The 15496-nt window shown below is 42.1% G+C and overlaps 1 protein-coding gene across 1 annotated transcript in view; it reads left to right on the top strand.

The window, feature by feature from the left end:
* Window positions 1-15496, top strand: part of PCOLCE2 (procollagen C-endopeptidase enhancer 2) — a 79097-nt gene that overhangs the window by 27876 nt on the left and 35725 nt on the right. Inside the window, exon 3 of the mRNA XM_005546004.5 lies at window positions 12989-13244. Within this exon, the coding sequence (XP_005546061.1) occupies window positions 12989-13244 (256 nt within the window). The remainder of the gene's footprint in view (window positions 1-12988; window positions 13245-15496) is intronic.

Raw genomic sequence — 15496 nt, 5'->3', positions numbered from 1 at the left:
GCCCTGCCACAGAGCTTCCAGTCAGCGTCACCTCAGTTCTGAATATGAAGAGGCAGTTGAGGATTACTAGACATTGAGGAAAGCCTCTTACATGAAAAGGCAGAACCCAAACCGAGGGAAACAAAAACTCCAAGGAAACAGAGACAAGGCAGAGCAGAAAAAAATGTCAAAATAATGATCATTATCATCCTCAGGGAGATGCGAAAAGACACTGTGCACATAAAATCAAAGCAGGATACTAAAAACAAAGGAAACAAGGAAAACACTGTTGGCAATTAAAAGCTTGATAATAGAAATGAAAAAAATTATTGTTAGGGCTGGGAGATAAACTTGAAGATACTCAGCAGGTAGAATAAAATAAGAGGTAGAATATTGAAGAGAAAAGATAAGAATATTAGAGAATCCTATCAGGGAAGTCCAAGTCTGACTAGTGAGAGTTCTAGAAAGAAAGAACAGGGAATTTGGAGAGGAGGGAATTATCAAAGAAATAACACTCAGCACAAATGAGTGAAGGAAGATAAACACCAAGGTGCATCTTTGTTAAATTTACTCACAAAAATCCTACAAGTCTCTGCAGGGGAGGACAATCACATAGAAGGGGGAAGAACAGCTTCAGCCTGTTGCTGGAAGCTAGAAGGCAGTGGAGCAAAGCCTTTAGAGTTCTGAGAAAAGCATTTTAAAGCTACAATTCTGTACCTTGCCAAACTGGCAGACAAGTGCTGAGTACAGAATAAAGACATTTTCAGAGGTGTACTATCTTAAACTTTTAATCTCTGTACACCCTTTGTAAGAAACCTAAAGGAGGAGGATCTCCAGAAAACTGAAGGAATAAAACAAGCAAGGAAAATGACATAGAATCCCTGGGAACAGGGGTTCCTGAATTGGTGAAGAAGCGAAGTCTCAGCCCACAGCTGTGCTGCAGGCCTTGAGAGTGGCCAGTCCAGACTGGATAGAGGGTGGGCAGGAGGAAGGAGAGCTCCAGAATGGGTGTTTCCAAGGAGAGAATGGAATTGATAGAATACTGGTGCCTGGCCAGTATTGAGACAGGTTTTAGTGATAGGCACATAGAAAACTAAGCTAACCCAAAGAACAAGGCAGGGCCGGGCGTGGTGGCTCACGCCTATAATCCCAGCACTTTGGGAGGCCGAGACAGGCAGATCAGTTGAGGTCAAGAGTTTGAGATCAGCCTGACCAACATGGTGAAACCTCGTCTCTACTAAAAAGACAGAATTAGCTGGGCGTGGTGGTGGGCACCTGTAATCCCAGCTACTTGGGGGGCTGAGGCAGGAGAATAGATTGAGCCTGGGAGGCAGAGGTTGCAGTGAGCCGAGATTGCGCCATTGCACTCCAGCCTGGGCAACAAGGACGAAACTCCATCTCAAACAAAACAAAACAAAACAACAACAACAACAACAACAAAAAGGCAATTATTAGCTTTAGGAAAAATGAAAAAAAAATTAGCTCAGCAGTGAAAAATTTAATATTCATGTGGGCATAGTCATGAAAATCTTGAATATGGATTTAACCAGAATTTTTGACAGAGGAATAGGGGGAATAACAGAAAGCAAAGAGGTAAAGTTGAAAAGGGCTAAGTCAAGAAGTAGCAGCATAAGCATATAATATATGAAGCAACAAGGAAATAAATTTCAGGCAAAATGTCTGAAAGAATTACACTGGTTGCTTCTGAGGAGTGGCTGTCAGGGGCAGGAAGAGGGCAAGGACTTATTTCCCATTGCTGTTATAAACGATGGACATACTTTTATATTGTAAACTGTGGACATACTTTTAATGTAAGAATTGGATTTGAAAACAATTTTAGTTCTCTTTTGTAGCAATTTAATGCTACCATGTAAAGCCTGTCTTTTACTCATTTAAGAGAACATTCGATACTCATGTACACATCTGTTCTGTTTTAAATGTGCTTGCTTCTTTACTCTGATTTCTCTTATTCCAGAAGGGAAGAGCTTTTTGTTTCATTCCTAATAAAATATTAGCATAGCTGGGCGCAGTGGCTCATGCCTGTAATCCCAGCACTTTGGGAGGCCAAGACGGGTGGATCAGAGCACTCTGGCCAACATGGTGAAACCCTGTTTCCACTAAAAACACAAAAAATTAGCCGGGTGTGGTGGCGCGTGCGTGTAGTCCCAGCTACTTAGGAGGCTGAGGCAGGGGAATTGCTTGAATCCGGGAGGCAGAGGTTGCAGTGAGCCTATATCACGCCACTGCACTCCACTCCAACCTGAACAACACAGAAAGACTCCGTCTCAAAAAAAAAAAAAAAAAAAAACAAAGAAAAGAAAAAATTAGTATAATTTTGTGTTCCTGACCCATAAAAGATTTATCAGATGAAATTCCAGTTTATGGAGATATTTTCTTGAAAATATTTCAGATTTGTTTCTTAGATTATTGCATAGAAGTCAGTTCTGTCCTATAAACATTTTTGAAAAAATATATATATTCATGTGTCATTGAGAAGAAAACATGGGCCAGGTATGGTGGCTCATGCCTGTAATCCCAGCACTTTGTGAGGCTGAGGGGTGGGGGGATCTGAGGTCAGGAGTTCGAGACCAGCCTGACCAATATGGTGAAACCCCGTTTCCAATAAAAATACAAAAATTAGCTGGTCGTGATAGTGGGTGCCTGTAGGTAGTCCCAGCTACTTGGGAGGCTGAGGCAGGAGAATCACTTGAACCTGGGAGGAGGAGGTTGCAGTGAGCTGAGATCGTGCCACTGCACTCCAGCCTGGGCAACAGAGCCAGACTGTCTCCAAAAAAAACAACAAAAAAAAACCATGGGTGTTGTATGACAAAAAGGCTCCTAGCTATAAGGGCAAAAGTCTCCCCCAGCTTTTATGTCTGTTACCTTTAAGAATATCTGCCAGACAATATGTACTAGTGGTTTAGCCTACGGATGCTTTTTCTCCAGGAATCTCCACCTGTCATGTCTGTCTTCTGGATTAATTTATGTTGACAACTTCTGGAGAATTGAAAGAATGCCCTAAAATGGCTTAAGTACTTTGTTTCAGTTTTCAAAGGTATAAAGAAATTGACTGGGTGACGGAGCGAGACCCTGTCTCTCTCTCCCACACATACACACACACACACACACACACAATCCTTTATACATGGGTTGAGGGAATATAACAAAGAAGACTGCTTAGAATGGGCATATGAACAAACTGTTGGTGCCATCTCTCACATGTCTTAGTGGAACCCCCAACTTCCCCCAGGGAGGCACTGCCAGGTTCTGGGTCACATGAACCCTTGGAGTTTATGTTTTATCCTAGTTTGATACACATACACACACATGCACACACATATATGTGTATGTTGCTGTGCCAGCAGCTGGTATTTGATGAATACTTGTTGGATTTGCAAAACAAATAAATAGCAAAGAAAATCCCAAAACTATTCACAGATCTGAGACCAAAATATATGAAGATAGGAAACTTCTCCATCTCCATCTTCACCTTCATTGTGCTTTTGGGATGCCTGGCTGCCAGGGGCATGTGGGTTCAATTACTCAGACACAGATGACTAGAACATTCCTGTCTGTGCAAGGTTCACAGTCCGCTGCAGGACCAGATGCACACCACAGACACCTGCGAGACCTGTGGATGCTGAGGAGGTACTGAAGGGGGAGAGGGAACAGTGGACTCTGTCTCTGGGAGGTGAAAGAGGGAAGATAACATCCCCCCAGGTCTAGGAATTGGGTGGGAGAGGATGAGTTCCTAGAGAAGGTGTATTTGGCCCCAACTTTGAAATTGGAGCGGAAGTTAATAGTCTGAGAAGGGAAGAAAGAATATTCCAGGCAGGGAATTTACATACGACCTCACAGAGGTGGGAAAGGAAAGGGGCCAGGTATGTTTGAGGATGAACAGAATGATCCCAAGACAAAGGGCTGGGGGGTAGATGAGGCCAGAATGTCAGCCTGGGGTGGGCCTCGTACCCTATGATTCTAAGGAGTTTGGACTTCATTCTGCAGGTAATACAAAGCCCTTCTGTTATTCTTTCATTCTTTTATTCATTCAACAGCTATTTATTCATTCAACCTGTGGTTGTTGGGAATTCAATGGGGCAGCTTCAAACATTAGAGGAGAGGCCTAGAGGTTCTAAGGCCAGGGTGGCCCTGTGTCCACATTTGTCCTGGGCACTTCTGAAGTGTACTTGTCATCCAGGGCCTCTCATATGATTTACCGTTTGTCACGGATTTTTCAGTGTTTTAAAATAAGTATTACCTTCTTTCCCTTTTTTATAGTCATTTTAAGGACTTTAGAAATATTACTCTTAATAGTTGCTTTAAAATAATCTAGGATGGGTTTGGTAGAGCTTCACTTAGTACTTCCACCTTTTACCATGGTCTTGTCTAGAAGTGTTTCACACACATATGCAGTGCCCAGAGTTCTCCTTCAACACATGACAAATGCGAAAGACAGCCAGTGATAACCTGTCTCTCCTTTCCCAGCACAACTAACACCTTTCAAGGACAGCAGGTGGGGCGCACACTGATCACATGAAACAGCTTGGGCTTCAGCCACTAGATACTGCTACTCCTTCCAGTCTCAGGTTGTGGAGGGCTGAGCATTTGCTGCTGCTGCTCCTTGCAGCCACAGGAGGTGCCAGTGCTGTGATTGATGCCAGGCCTGGTAAGGTGCCCGAAGCACCAGGCTCACACCAGCTGGTTCAGTGGGAAGCATGGGAAAGTACAGCTTCACTGCACATGTACGATGGATTGGGAAATGGGGACTCTTACTATAGAGTATATAGAATATCCTGGATGCTCTCGCCTAGAGTATTTTTGAAATTCATTGCTCGGTGTGTATCCACAGCTCTTTATCTTATCATTTGGTAATGCTTTTAAAAAGTGTTTTGCTGTAAACCCTTTCAGGAGCAAATGGCTTAAAAAAAAAAAAAAAGCTCCTGTTTAGAGAAAAACTGAGTAGTGAATTTCCAGTTTTCTCAAGAACGTGGATGAGGAATGTATAACTTGCTAGAAGATTTGCCACCACTAATGTCCACAGTAGGATCTCAGGGTATCATTGGCCAAAGGAAAACTGCAAGACAAATGTATGTGAAAAGGAATACTCTTCGTTTTCAACGTTGTCTCTTTCCCAACCAAAACCTAAGGCGGCAGCTCTTGGCATGATTGCCTGTCTCCTCATCCTGCTGCATCTACCGTAGCCTTCCTGCTTCTCTGGGTTCTGCTTTGTTGTTCCTTCACGTTTTTCCCATTTGCCTTTCCACTTGGCAGACTTCAGTCTGAACACCTTCCCAGTGCCGAAGGGCAGGGCCTGGCCCAGCCAGGATCTTTCTGACTTCTTCATGCTTAGGCAGCATTTGCACAAGAAGCGTAACCTGAAGTCCTGTCTCTTGTTTGTTTTGTAACCGAGTCTTCATTCATTCAGCTCAAGAAGTACTAGTAGCTGCTGATTGCCTGTCACCCCAGCTGACCAGCCACAGATAAAGGACTCAGGGGTGATAACTCAGAGATGGTAACAGGGGCTCGAGGGCCCTAGTTACACTTTTGCAGCGGCCATGGAAATTACAGCATGTGCCTCGATGATTCTGAATTTTCTCACCTTTGTGGTGGCTCCAGATCATCCATGTCTACTCAAAAGTGAGGTGCTTTGACCTGAATTCAGCCCATGGTACTCCAAGCAGTCTACAGTTAGGCAAAGCTGGTACCTCCCTTACTATTCACACAGCCTGTGTCGGCTTCTTTGGTGGCCACGTCACACTGTTGATTCCTAGAGAGCCTGTAGGCACCCCAAACAACAAGGGTGTCTATACAGTTACCTGCCACAGAGGTGCTGGGTAAGGACACCTGGTGAATGTCACTATCCATTTGTTAATCAGGGTAATTAACACAAAGTGCAAAATGGCTCTAACAAACAACCCCCAGTCTCAGTGGCCTAACGCAGCACAGTCCAGTGCAGTGGGAGAGCTGTTGTGGGCAGCTCTCCTTTAAGCACTGACTCCTCCTTGTGTGGCTCTGTTGTCTTCTAGCACCTCCACGTTTCTTCTACTGAATCCCCTCCTTAGAGCAAAAAGAGAACTCCAAAAGGATTGCACGGGGTGTATTAGGCTAGGGCTGGAGGGAATGGGTGCATCACTTCCATCCACATTCCATTGGCCAGGACCCAGACTCATGGCCCCAGCTTAACTGCAAGGGAGGCTGGGAAATGTCGACTCCATGTGTGACCTGAGAAGAAACAAGGTTTGGGAGCATCTCCTCAGCCTCTGCCACAGTCAGGTCATGGAAAAACACAGCAAGGTGGAAGTCAGGTGACCTGAGTTCTGCCATTGACTTTCTGGGTGGCCTTAGGCAAGTCATCATAACCGCTCTCAGCCATTTCTTCCTCCCCGTAAGGATCTTAATGATGCTTGCCCTGTGCTTGTGAGTTTACATTGTTATATAAAGGTATGTGCTAGTAAGAGGAGTCATGGCCTGCACTATTTTTTTTTATAAGATTATAAGGATCCCCGTCATTTATTCAGTGAATATTTTCTGAGCACCTATAGTAGCCAAGCATTGGACAAACTGTAGACCCACAGACAAGCTGTTCTCTGTAGCTTACATTCTGATGGTGAGACAGATGATAAATAATCTGTGAAGAAATAAGAGGGCTGTGTGATCTAAGTGACGAGGGGTGCTCAGGATAGGCTTCTCTGAAACGGTGACTCTTGAGCTGACCTAGATGATGAGGTGGAGTCAGACCCGTGAATATCAGGGAGAAGGCTGTGCCAGGCAGAGGACCAGGCTGTGCAAAGGGCCTTAGGTAGAAACCAGCTCGGAGGGCGCCTTGAACAGAAAAGTGGCATGACAGCCAAGTTGTTGCTTGAAGGAGAAAGATGAGAGATAAGGGGATATATCATGCAGTGTTTTAACCTCTCTGTGCCTCAGTTTCCTCACCTGTAAACTGTAAAGTTGGGCTAATAATAATATCAACTTCATAGGGTTGCTGTAAGGGATTAAATGAAGTGATACGTATATAGTGCATAGAAAAATACCTGGCACCTGATGTTCAGTAAGAGTGAACTATAATTAAGGTGAAGAGTGTATTCTAAAGTGCAGCGGGAAAGTTTTGGGTGGTTTTCAGTGGTTATCTCCACTGATGTCTTCATGCTGGGCTCAAGGTGGATGGGAGTTTCCATGCTCCTTCTGGACATCCAGGGGTAAAGTTTTTTTGGTGAAATCCCCAAAAACAAAAGAAAATGTTCAAAACATCACGTTATTTCTGCTAATCAATATATGTTTTATTTTTTAAACATGTATAAGATTTACATTTAAAAAAGTAGTATTGAAATATATCTAGAATATAGATGAATAAGATCTTGTAAGCTTCTGATTTATCCCCCTCTAGAAAGACTGCCAAATATTTGTACATAACTTGTCTATAGATCTTTCTGGAATACCTTTGGAGGTACATGAGAGAGGTGACACTGAGTGGCTGTGCCTCGAGCTTTACGTAGATAAACTGTGGTCTTCATTTTAGAATGCACGTTCCCAAAGGTTTGTTTGTGGAAGAGGGAAATTGTAGAAGATTAGAATGATGGCTTAAAAAAAAATCACATGTGCTGCAAACACAGTTCTTTTTGATCCAAGTAGTAAATGATGTGTTTGGGGAGGAAAAGCTGCAGACACAAAGGAGCATTCCCATTCCTGCAGAAACTCACTCCTCCACACAGAAGCTGGCCTCCTATTTTCATTTCGCTCATAGTGTCCTAAAAATGCAAACCATCAGCTTAAAATGCAGTTCCTCTGTCCTCTGGCAGGAGCCCCGGCATCGAGAGCCTTGGCATGTTTGCCTGTGACAGTGAGGACATCCCAGGAGCTGTGGGGTGAGTTGAGGTCACTGTGGAAGCTCTAGGTTTTGGCCCACACAGGACTTTGCTGTTGATAGGAAAAAACACAAACATCGAATTGTTTTTCTGCAGGCAGATAATGAATACCCAAGTCAATATAATCTCACAAAACAGTAGCTTCATCTGATTGCCACCAAAAAAGCACCTTGAGTTTCTGCGTTAAGTGTTAGCATTTACAGGAGATTTGAAATATAAAGTTTCCAAAAAGATATTCATCTTCTTTTTGCAAAGAATGGCTTAGAAAAGAGGGTGGCCTTTTGGAGCTCCGCTGCCAGGCAAGGCAGAATATATTAGAATGAAAGAGGTAGAGCCAGCAGTAGGTATATTGTCTGTGATTTGTGCAAGGAAGCCGGTGATTCATTGAGTACCTAATGGGTTATTCATTTAACAAATATTTTTAATGTTAAGCTTCAACTTGGGGCCATGTCAGATCCTGGTGATGCAACAGTGAACAAGGCAGGAAGGATCCTTGCCTTCTCGAGGTTGAGCTTTATAACATACAGTGAGTGAGTGAGTGGGCTGAGCCTGCCCGTGCTCACAGACCTGAGGGGTGCACTGCTAATTGGACAGAGCCCACCTTGGGGTTTGGGGGTGTCTAGGCATGTCTCCAGGAGGAAGTGACCTTGAGACTGAGACCCTAAGCATGAGTGAGAGAAAGGCAGAAGTGGGAACATGTTCCAGGTGGAAGGAATAGCTTGTGAAGGTCCTATGTATTTTTATTTTTCCTTCTTCTCTTCTTCCTCAGCCAGAAAATTCAAGGATGCCCAGGTTGTGGAGTTAGATGTACAACATTATCCCATTTTCCTTTCTTTTTTTTTTTTTTTTTAAACAGGGTCTCTCTGTCCTCCAGGCTAGAGTGCAGTGGTGTGATCATGGCTCACTGCAGCTTTGATGTCCCAGGCTCAAGTAATCCTCACACTTCAGCCTCCTAAGTAGCTGGGACTACAGGCATGCACCACCACATCCAGCTAAATTTTTAAATTTTTTGTAGAGACACGATGTCCCTATGTTGCCCAGGCTGGTCTTGAACTCCTGGACTCAAGCAATCCTCCTGCCTTGGCCTCCCAAAGCATTAAGATTACAAGCATGTATACATAATGTATACACAAATATTTATGTGTATAGATATACATATTTATGTGTGTGTATATATATACTCACATACATATATATATATAAATATACACACACACACACACACACACACACACAAATATTTTGATCAGCATGGAAGGAAACCCACTAAATTTGTAACAGTGGTTGCTTCTGAGGAAGGAGGAGGAAATGGGGCCTGGGATGAAGACAAAGGAAATCTTATTTTTATCTGAAATGTTTTATTTACTTCATTAAAGGAGACTTTAAAAATATATTAACAAAATGTTAACAAAAGTCAATTTCGTGTTTGGTATCCAGGTGTTAAATTATTCTGTGTATCTTTCTGTTTTTTTTTTTTTTTTTTTTTTTTGCTAGTCTTAACAAAGAAAATTCAAGGATACGAACTGTGGATTCTCCAAGTGGAAAGGCCATCTTCAGAGAATATTCTTTCTAAAGTCCTTTAGAATGACAATCAGGAGCTCTTATCAAAGCTTGCTTGAGAGGGCATCAGACAATCTTGATCACTCGTATAAAAATGAAGAACAGATGTTGTGTTATACTGAAAAGGTTCACAGCAGTATGCATCTCATTTGCAATAGAATTTCTCTCTGGCTTTCAGTGCAAGATGACATTTGTCTCTGATTATAGGAGACTCACACGGGTACAGATTACCTCTGCATCCTTCTTTCAAAAGAAACTTTGCTGGGGTTGTTCGGGTCAGCATGTGTTCAAAATTGCAATGATGTAACCCAGTTTCTATTGATGATCATATCTGTGTCTCATTCTCAAATTTTCATTGCCATGGGAACAGGTACAAAACTTTTTGGAACAAATGATTTATTTTATTGAGAATGAGCATCCAAGTCCTGTAGTTAATTTCAACACCTGTCTACAGGAGAGAGTCGACAGAATTGTCTAAATAGTGTCAGAGGACTAAGAACCTGCCAATGAAACATGATTATATCTCCCTGTTCCTCTGCTCATTGAAATCATCTAAAGCCTCCAGGACAGTCTTCCTCACTTCTTGCAAATTTTAACTCCTGGTTCACTGTCACTGTCTTCAACACTCTTCCTTGTCCTAATCCACTATAATTTCAGTATCTATATGGGTGATCTTCTCAGGTCTTTAACCTCCTCTCCGCCAAAGAACGTATGCTCCCTAATTCCTCAGCCTCCCACCTCCACTGTTATTTTGTCCTTACTCCACCACAGTCTTGGTTGTTACTGTCCTCACCCCACTGGGTCCTAATTTCCATCCTAACCCAGTTTGGATTGCATGGCACGTCATTAGGGTCATTCTCTTGCCTATGTCTTCAACTCCCTTGTCCCTCTGTCCCGCCATATCCTCACTTGGCAAAGCTCATCACTCTCCCCTACTGCTTACATCCAACTCTCCACCTGCCCTTACCTCCGCCCACGGAGCTGAATGTGGCTGGGGAAGAAGACCACGAACAAACAAAAACTAATACCTCCACCATGCAGAGAAGTCTTAATTTTAATTCATTTACTTCAAGTGGGCCCCCAGCAGTCCTGGTACTCCTGCTGCATTTCCTTAATCCATTTCCTCACTTTCTCTTCTGTTATGAGATTCCCAGTAACTCCTCTCTCTTCCACATTTGCTGCCGATGACCTTGTTTTCTATTTCACTAAGAAAAGCAATCCAGAAAAAAAATTCTATATGCTTTCATCACCTCATTTACTGACCTACCTACATCTGCCTTCCCTCCTCTCACTGGGCAAAACTGTCCATGCTCCTATTAAGGCCAACTCCACAGCTGTTCCTTCTGTAGATCAGATCCCTCTTTGCCTGCTCAAGGACATCTCTTAAGCAATCCTCCCTCTCTTTTGCTTCATCAGTTTTGCCCTCTCTACAGAATCCTTCCCATCAGCATGCAAACATGCCTTAGGAAGCACCCATTGCAAAAACCCTGCCTAGACCCCATATCCCCTTCCGGCTATCCCCATATTACTCTGTTCATCTTTACAGCAAAACTCCTTCAAAAGCTTGTCTATATTTATTGTCACCATTTCCTCTCACCCCATTTTCTCATGATCCTTCTCTTATCCAGTGTTCTCCCCATGGTGCCACCAAAACAGCTTTGTCAGCATTACCAGTGACTTCTGGTTGATCAACTTCTGTGTTGCTGAATCCGCTGGTCTTTCTCAGCAGCAGTGCTTAACTCAGTTGCCCATTCATTCCTCCTTGACGTACTCTCTTCGCCTGGCTTCCGGACGCCACACGCTTTGGTTGCCTCCTACTTGCTGACTCTGTCTCTATTGTGGTTTGACCTCTTCACAGACTTGATGACATTGGAGTGTTCCAGGCCTCTATACTTAGACCTCTTCCTTTTTTTCTATCCACATTCACTCTGGGAGTGACTTCACCAAGTTTCATAGCTTTGAGTTACTTAACCCCCTATACATTTACACAAATAGTCACTGTTCATGCAAGAAAAAAACAAATTAGTTTGAGATTCTTTTCATGGCTAGGACTTTTTCAGTGATTCATAGAGAGCCTGCTTATATTTAAGATTACAGATGTGGCATCGTATTTTGATAACTTTCTGATCATTGTACAGATAGAGGTTGTGCGCAAAACAATAAACAAAGCAAAAGACAGGAAGTTCTACAAGAGACATCTTGGTGATAATGTTTACAATTTAATTTGTTCTTTATGCTATTAGCTTCTTAAGCTGTTGTAAGTTCTTTGGAACTCTGATATTCACACCACTGAGATAAGCTTCTAGGAATTAGAATGCAACCATGGCAAAGCCAAACATGTCCCTTTTGGGGACTATGCCATTACAGTTTCTACCATGAGGTGTGTAGATGTGTTTGACACAAAAATTAGCACTGAAAACTCTTCATCTTACCGTAGGAAAATAAAATGTATGGCACTGCACTTACCAACATGGGGAAGCCACATTGATGTCAAAGCATCTATTGACCCTTGAGTCTGAAATAGTTAATTAAGATGAATATAAACCAACCACTTTTGATTGTGTGTGTTTGGATTTTTCAGTTTGGTTTTTTTAATCACTGAGTTTTGTTATATGTAAGTTTTTACAGAATGGAATTCTCCACTATTAAGTGGAGACCTCATCTGATTAAAGGAGTAAAACAATTATGATCAAGACTTTATGACTGAACAACTTGAATGAAAAAATTAAAAAGTGGTGTGAACTGGGAAAGAAATGGGGCTTTTGTAACCTAAGAATCCTACCAAATGCTTTTATAGCCATTTTTTTTCTGCCTACTCAGGGAATAAGGAAGAAACCATCATTAAGAATTTTATGGGGAAATTATGACAAATAAAATATGAGAAAATGAAAGCTTGTCTTTTTCTTCATTAGTGCCTTGTGTTTCAAGGCTTCCTGACATATAAAGTCTTCACCTGGAAAACAAGTGTACACAAAACTCAGTGACATTCAGAAGAGATGATTCAGCAATTACTCAGTTCGTTTATTCAGTATAGTTAGTTCATCTGGATGTTTCAGGACCCAAAGTGAATTACCTGTAAATTAACTACACAATTGCCAAATAAATTCTTTATTTTGAACTTCATAGAAACATTCTATACACAGGCATTGAGTGTGTTCTACTGTATTATTTGTAAGAAATGATATTTTAAAATGTTTCTTTGCTAAGCAATATCTCTAGGTGCCATGGTGTTTTAGAATATGCAGATATATGCTAAGGTCCAATCAGGACTGGTATTCTTTCTACGCAATGACTCATCCATTAATAAGACTGATCTAATATTTTGCAGCTTTGTTGAGGTAAGTTCTTAAGGAATAAGATTGTGAATCCTGGAGAATTGTGGAATTTGTCCAAAGAAAATAAGTACTTAAATTTTTTAGGAATGCAATATGCTAGAAAACTTCCCTTGGGTTGGTTCAGATGTGAGAGAGGAAAAAGCATTATCTTGGATATTATACTTTAATCTACACACTGAAGTAAGTGACTAAATGTCAAAGCCTCAGATATTGTTTTCATGACAGTTTTCTAATTGGCCCTTTTCTTGGCAGGTTCCCGAAGGAAAAGTAGTCGTTCTTAATTTCCGATTCATAGACCTTGAGAGTGACAACCTGTGCCGCTATGACTTTGTGGATGTGTACAATGGCCACGCCAATGGCCAGCGCATTGGCCGCTTCTGTGGCACTTTCCGGCCTGGAGCCCTTGTGTCCAGTAGCAACAAGATGATGGTGCAGATGATTTCTGACGCCAACACTGCTGGCAATGGCTTCATGGCCATGTTCTCCGCTGCTGAACCAAACGAAAGAGGTACTGTTTCCACATAATGGCAATAACAACAGTAATGTTGGTTCACTGTTCTTGGCACCTGATAGTTATTTACTCCTTTAAAGCTTAAGAGTAGTTCTCAAAGAGCTAGTGAATGCCATCAAACCATGACAAGACCAATAAAGAAAGAAATCAGCCTTTTAAGTCCACATGCATTCTTGTAAAAAAATCAAATATAGAAATTCATAGAGTAAAAATGTGGAGCTTGCATACATAAGCACACATGCAAATATACAAACACACTTCTTCACCACTCCATAGTCCCTTCTCCAGAAATAGCCATGGCCAGTGGTTCCCATACCTTTCTATGTGTGCTTACTTTTATTTGAGTGCTTATACAATAGCTTTTAAAAAATAAAAGTGGAGGCCAGGCGTGGTGACTCATGTCTGTAATCCCAACACTGGAAGACCAAGGGCAGGTGGATGTCTTGAGCTCAGGAGTTCAAGACCAGCCTGGGCAAAATGGTGAAACCCATCTCTACAAAAAATACAAAAATTATCTGGGTATGGTAGCACACACCTGTTGTCCCAGCTACTCGGGAGGCTGAGGTAGGAGAATCACCTGAGCCCAGGGACGTCACGGCTGCAGTGAGCCATGATCGCACCACTGTACTGCAGCCTGGGTGGCAGAGTGAGACCCTGTCTCAGCAATAAATATGTGTGTGTGTGTGTGTATATATATATATATATATACACACACACACACACACACACACACACACACACACACGCTTATTTATATGGAGACATACATTCATATTATTTTACAGCCTTTTCTTTTTACTTAACGCTAGGTCTTAGGATATTTTCATGTTAGTACATGTCTCCTAAGGGTAGAAATCTCTGCTTTTGAAAGATCACTGCAGTGGGCAATATTTGTATGTTTTCAGCCAAAGAGCAGTCCATAATCTGCTTTTGGATTGGACTGTAGTGCCACATTTTTCTTGAAAGGTCAGAGGACAGCATCTGGGGCTGCAAGAGTAGCCAGAATGTTGGGGAAGAAATCCAGGCAGGGAACTACAGAATTGAGGTGCAAAATATTCATATAAAATCTACTGAAATCTTTGACAGCTAAACTCTACATGTGTGGAGGAGAGCCCAGTTGGCCTGGCACAAAAGCATCAGCTGAAAAATGAAAGAACTGAAGAGAGATTACAGCTGCTGCCTGCTGCCAGGGAAACAGACTTTAAGTTTGAGTCTAGCCAAGTTAAATGCCTGCTAAAACAAAATCATTTTTATCAGAACACAACAGAATCTAGAGTATAATGTATCATGCATAATGTCCAGTCTATAGTTACGTAATGAAACAGGAAAAGTGTGTCCCTATTCAAGGACAAACGCAGTCAATAAGAACTGATCCAAAGGTAACTCAGATGTTGCAATTAGCAAACAAGTACTTTAAAGCTGCTATTACAAGTTTGTTACAGGATTTATAAAGGGAAATATGTGCATAATAAATAAACAAATTGAGAATCTCAGAAGAGAAACAGGGACTATTAAAAAAATAGAGTAATTCTAGAGATAAAGGAAACAGGATCTGAAATTTTAAAATGTACCTGGTGTGCTCACAAGTAGATTGGAGATGGCAGAAAAAAAGAGTCAGTGAACTTAAATACAAATCACTCAATCTAAAGAAAAAGGAAGAAGATTGAAGAAAAAGAGCTCGAGAAACCAGTGAGACAATATCAAGTGGTCTAACATCTGTAATTTTTGTCCCAGAAGAAGAAAGTGATAATAAAGTAAAAAAAATTTTAAAGATATAATGACTTGACTCTGCTCAAATATGGTGGAGAACATCAACTTACAGAGTCACGAGGGGCTGGACACGGTGGCTCATGCCTGTAATCCCAGCACCTTGGGAAGCCAAGGCAGGCAGAACACCTGAGATCAGGAGTTCAAGACCAGCCTGGCCAACATGGTGAAACCCCGTCTCTGCTAAAAAATACAAAAAAAATAGCCAGGCATGGTCGCGTGCTCCTGTAATCCCAGCTACTTGGGAGGCTGAGGCAGGAGAATCGCTTGAACTCAGGAGGCAGAGGTTGCAGGGAGCCAAGATTGCGCCACTGCACTCCAGCCCGGGCAACAGAGCAAGAATCCGTCTAAAAAATAAATAAAAATAAAAAAATAGAGGGCCGAATAGTCTCCAGTCTCCAATTCCCAGTGCGAGCGACACAGAAGACCGGTGATTTCTGCATTTTCAACTGAGGTACTGGGTTCATCTCACTAGGGAGTGC

Source organism: Macaca fascicularis, chromosome 2 (assembly GCF_037993035.2).
Source record: "Macaca fascicularis isolate 582-1 chromosome 2, T2T-MFA8v1.1".
NCBI classification, from domain to species: domain Eukaryota; kingdom Metazoa; phylum Chordata; class Mammalia; order Primates; family Cercopithecidae; genus Macaca; species Macaca fascicularis.
This window is presented reverse-complemented; position numbering and strand designations above follow the sequence as displayed.